Raw genomic sequence first — 5,310 nt, 5'->3', positions numbered from 1 at the left:
GATGGTGACCCACTTCAATTTCAAACATTCATAAAATCCTTTGAACACAACATCGAAAGCAAGAACCCAAACCCCACAGATTGTCTTTATTATCTGGAACAATATACCGAAGCACAACCAAGAGAAATGGTGAGGAGCTGCCTTCATATGACCGCAGATAGAGGATTCAGGAAGGCAAAATCCTTACTGCAGGAGCACTTTGGCAACGAGCATAAAATTGCTACAGCCTACATGGAGAAGGCTCTTTCATGGTCGTCAATTAAACCAGATGACACAAAAACACTACAAGCATACACTCTGTTTCTAAGAGGATGTTGCAATGCCATGGAAGATGTCAACAACATGCAAGAGCTCAACATGTCTGCTAACCTGCTAATTATAATTAAGAAGCTGCCATATCGACTGAGGGATAAATGGAGATCTGTGGCATGTGATTTTCAGGAAAGGTACAACCAAAGAGCTACCTTCTGGGATCTGGTAAATTACCTTGAAAAACAAGTGAGGATTGCAACTGATCCAGTATTTGGAGACATCAGAGACACTCCCACACCAAGCAAGGATGGAAGAGGGTTTATGTCAAAACCACCTCATCCAAAAATCAAAGGAAGTACATTTGCAACCACTGTGACAGTTGCACATGAGAAAAATGGAAATGGACCTAGGAAAATGGAGAGTTGGCCGGCTGTAAAAAGGTGTTTGTTCTGTGGAGGTGGACATGCTTTGGAGGTGTGTTTCCTATTGGAAAAGAAAGCACATCATGAGAAAATCACTTTCCTTAAAGAAAATGGAGCCTGCTTTGGTTGTCTGCAGAAAGGACACATGAGCAAGGACTGCAGGAAGCGACTCAGCTGCAACATATGCAATTTGAAGCATCCTCAGATGCTGCATATCCACCAAAGAAGATTTGAAATGGACAAACATCATCCTCAAACAAAGGAAGAAGCTGACATCAGAGCCATAGCCTCGGTACAGACAAGTGGTCTTACTGGGGCCGGTGAAGACAATTGCAAACTCTCCATAGTGCCTGTGAAAGTAAAGGCCAAGAAGGGGAATACAACAGTGCATACATATGCATTCCTTGACCCGGGAAGCACTGCGTCATTTTGCACATTGGGGCTAATGAATAAGCTCAATCTCCAGGGAAGAAAATCAAATATTCTTCTGAGAACAATGGGTCAAAAGAAGGTCGTTGAAACCAGCATTGTTTCAGGCCTAGAGGTTACAGGACTTCATGGCACTGATTTCTGTGATCTCCCATGTGTGTACACTCAGAAGACTATGCCTGTGCACAAAGGGAACATCCCACATCAAAATGACATCAATCAGTGGCATCATTTAAAGAATATTCACTTACCTGAACTGGACTGTGAGATTGAGTTGCTGATTGGCTCCGATGTACCAAAGGCTCTGGAACCACTTCAAGTCATCAGGAGTGTGGGAGATGGACCATATGCCGTCAAAACAATGCTCGGCTGGACAGTTAACGGACCTCTGGGAAGAAAAGAAGATGAAAGGAAACCAGAAGAAGCTGTTGAGAGACTGGCTGAGCAGAAAAGAAGACAAGATGAGGAAGAAAGAAAAAGGATTGAAGAAGAGAAGGTTAGACGAGAGGAAGAGCAGAGGTTGAGGAGCCAAGAAGAAGCTCTTGAGAGGTTGGCTGAGGAGAAGCGGAGACAGGCTGAAGAAAGAAAAAGGATTGAAGAAGAAGAGAAAGTTAGACGGGAGGAAGAGCAAATGATTTTGAGGAAGAGACAAGAAGAGGAGGAGCAGGTTAGGAGAGAAGAACAACAACAGCGTGAGAGACTAGAGGAGGAAAAGAAGAGACGAGAGGAACAAGAAAGAAAGAGAGTTGAGGAGGAAAGGATTAGGATGGAGGAAGAGAGGGTCCAGGAAGACAGGAGGAGAGAAGAGAGTATCAGGAGACAAGAGGAAGAGTGTAGGTTAGCCCAGGAAAAGAGAAAGGAAGAAGAAAGAATAATTGAGGAAGAGAAAGTGAGAAGACGGGAGGTGGAAGAATGTGAGGCAAAGAGGAAACTACAGGATCAAGAAAAGAAGCAACAGGAGGAAAGGATTTGGAAAAGGTGGATTAAGGAGTATCTTCCCCAACTGCAAGAACGACAGAAATGGTCCAACATAAGACGCAACTTCACACCAGGAGACATCGTCATCATTGTGGATGATTCAGCGCCTCGCAACTCCTGGTTGACTGGAGGGATTGTGGAGACCATTATGGACAAAAAGGGACTTGTACGTCAGCTTCGGATCAAGTCAAAGACCGGATTTCTGACCAGGCCCATCACCAAAGTCTGCCTACTACTGGAGGCAGCGGATCATTGACTGACGCAAACTGACTTTTGACCCCTTGACTTTGTTCCTGAACACTTGACTTTGATTAATCACTCTTTCCTTGGACAACGTATATCGGATTACAAATAATGAAGAAAGAAAATATATTTACATACTATGTTGATTGTTATGTCAAATTTGTAATTATTATTTGAAACATAATAATTAGGGGCCGGAATTGTAGGGGCCAAAATGCATATTTGGTCTGTTTGTTTATTGTTTATTTTGAAAGGTTAGTCACACTGTTTTGGAGCATGTCACTTCCGTTTGATTGACACATGGGTGTGGCTTAATCTATATACCTGGGCAGTCAGATCAGCGGAGGGGGAGAAAGGGGGTTAGTGGCGCACCTGATTATATTTTCTGTTTAGCGTCGTCGTCGTCGTCGTCGTCGTCATCGTCAAACAACCATGTTTGCATTCATCAATTGTCATTCGGTCTACAGCAATAAAATTCTCAAACTATATTCATCACCGGACTTGGATTCATTGTACGACGCGTAACAGCCTGGAGCCCACTTAAGCCTCTTAGCGGCCTTTTATAGGAAAACGGACGCTATAGACAATTTTTTTATTAATTTGATTTAAAAAAAAAAAATTGTAATTTGTTTTTAATATTATTTTTATTTATGTGCGCAGCAGGATGTGCGCTGCAGGATGTGCGCCCCATATAATTTGCGCCCCACAGGATGTGCAAGCACAGTTTTTTTATTAATTTGATTTAAATATTTTTTTTTGTAAAAATGTTTTAATATTATTTTTATTCATGTGCGCAGCAGGATTTGCGCCGCAGGATGTGCGCCCCACAGGATGTGCAAGGACAGTTTTTTTATTAATTTGATTTAAAAAAAAAAAAATTGTAATTTGTTTTTAATATTATTTCTATTTATGTGCGCAGCAGGATATGCGCCACAGGATTTGCGGCCCACAGAATTTGCGCCCCACAGAATGTGCAAGCACAGTTTTTTTATTAATTTGATTTAAATATTTTTTTTGTAAAAATGTTTTAATATTATTTTTACTTATGTGCGCAGCAGGATGTGCGCTGGTGGATGTGCGCCCCACATAATTTGCGCCCCACAGGATGTGCAGGCACATTTTTTTTATTAATTTGATTTAAAAAAAAAAATTGTAATTTGTTTTTAATATTATTTTTATTTATGTGCGCAGCAGGATGTGCGCCGCAGGATGTGCGCCCCACAGAATTTGCGCCCCACAGGATGTGCAAGGACAGTTTTTTTATTAATTTGATTTAAAAAAAAAAATTGTAATTTGTTTTTAATATTATTTTTATTTATGTGCGCAGCAGGATGTGCGCCGCAGGATGTGCGCCCCACAGAATTTGCGCCCCACAGGATGTGCAAGGACAGTTTTTTTATTAATTTGATTTACAAAAAAATTAATTGTAATTTGTTTTTAATATTATTTTTATTTATGTGCGCAGCAGGATGTGCGCCGCAGGATGTGCGCCCCACAGAATTTGCGCCCCACAGGATGTGCAAGCAAAGTTTTTTTATTAATTTGATTTAAATATTTTTTTTTGTAAAAATGTTTTAATATTATTTTTATTTATGTGCACAGCAGGATGTGCGCCCCACATAATTTGCGCCCCACAGGATGTGCAAGCACAGTTTTTTTATTAATTTGATTTAAATTTTTTTTTTTGTAAAAATGTTTTAATATTATTTTTATTTATGTGCGCAGCAGGATGTGCGCCGAAGGATGTGCGCCCCACAGAATTTGCGCCCCACAGGATGTGCAAGGACAGTTTTTTTATTAATTTGATTTAAAAAAAAAAATTGTAATTTGTTTTTAATATTATTTTTATTTTTGTGCGCAGCAGGATGTGCGCCGCAGTCTGTGCGCCCCACATAATTTGCGCCCCACAGGATGTGCAACCACAGTTTTTTTATTAATTTGATTTAAATATTTTTTTTGTAAAAATGTTTTAATATTATTTTTATTTATGTGCGCAGCAGGATGTGTGCCGCAGGATGTGCGCCCCACAGAATTTGCGCCCCACAGGATGTGCAAGGACAGTTTTTTTATTAATTTGATTTAAATACTTTTTTTGTAAAAATGTTTTAATATTATTTTTATTTATGTGCGCAGCAGGATGTGCGCCCCACTTAATTTGCGCCCCACAGGATGTGCAAGCACAGTTTTTTTTTAATTTGATTTAAATATTTTTTTTTGTAAAAATGTTTTAATATTATTTGTAATAATGTGCGCAGCTGGATGTGCGCCGCAGGATGTGCGCCCCACAGAATTTGCGCCCCACAGGATGTTCAAGCACAGTTTTTTTATTAATTTGATTTAAATATTTTTTTTTGTAAAAATGTTTTAATATTATTTTTATTCATGTGCGCAGCAGGATTTGCGCCGCAGGATGTGAGCCCCACAGAATTTGTGCCCCACAGGATGTGGAAGCACAGTTTTTTAATTAATTTGATTTAAATATTTTTTTTTGTAAAAATGTTTTAATATTATTTTTATTTATGTGCACAGCAGGATGTGCGCCCCACATAATTTGCGCCCCACAGGATGTGCAAGGACAGTTTTTTTATTAATTTGATTTAAATATTTTTTTTGTAAAAATGTTTTAATATTATTAGTATTTATGTGCGCAGCAGGATGTGCGCCGCAGGATGTGCGCCCCACAGAATTTGCGCCCCACAGGATGTGCAAGGACAGTTTTTTTATTAATTTGATTTACAGAAAAATAAATTGTAATTTGTTTTTAATATTATTTTTATTTATGTGCGCAGCAGGATGTGCGCCGCAGGATGTGCGCCCCACAGAATTTGCGCCCCACAGGATGTGCAAGGACAGTTTTTTTATTAATTTGATTTACAAAAAAATAAATTGTAATTTGTTTTTAATATTATTTTTATTTATGTGCGCAGCAGGATGTCTGCCGCAGGATGTGCGCCCCACATAATTTGCGCCCCACAGGATGTGCAAG

At 39.4% G+C, this 5,310-nt stretch overlaps 1 protein-coding gene across 1 annotated transcript; it reads left to right on the top strand.

Annotated features, from left to right (window-relative positions):
• Window positions 1-1,214: 1,214 nt before the first annotated feature.
• Window positions 1,215-2,760, top strand: LOC128436460 (golgin subfamily A member 6-like protein 22). Its single transcript, XM_053418189.1, has 2 exons — window positions 1,215-2,477; window positions 2,661-2,760. The coding sequence occupies exon 1, from the start codon at window positions 1,279-1,281 to the stop codon at window positions 2,335-2,337; it is 1,059 nt and encodes a 352-aa protein (XP_053274164.1). The 5' UTR covers window positions 1,215-1,278; the 3' UTR covers window positions 2,338-2,477; window positions 2,661-2,760.
• The last annotated feature ends 2,550 nt before the right edge of the window (window positions 2,761-5,310 follow it).

Source organism: Pleuronectes platessa, unplaced genomic scaffold, assembly GCF_947347685.1.
Source record: "Pleuronectes platessa unplaced genomic scaffold, fPlePla1.1 scaffold_41, whole genome shotgun sequence".
Lineage (NCBI taxonomy): Eukaryota > Metazoa > Chordata > Actinopteri > Pleuronectiformes > Pleuronectidae > Pleuronectes > Pleuronectes platessa.
This window is presented reverse-complemented; position numbering and strand designations above follow the sequence as displayed.

What these genes read in the sequence shown, in the direction of transcription:
- LOC128436460 (XM_053418189.1), top strand. Translation starts at nt 1,279, where the DNA reads ATGCCTGTGCACAAAGGGAACATCCCACATCAAAATGACATCAATCAG.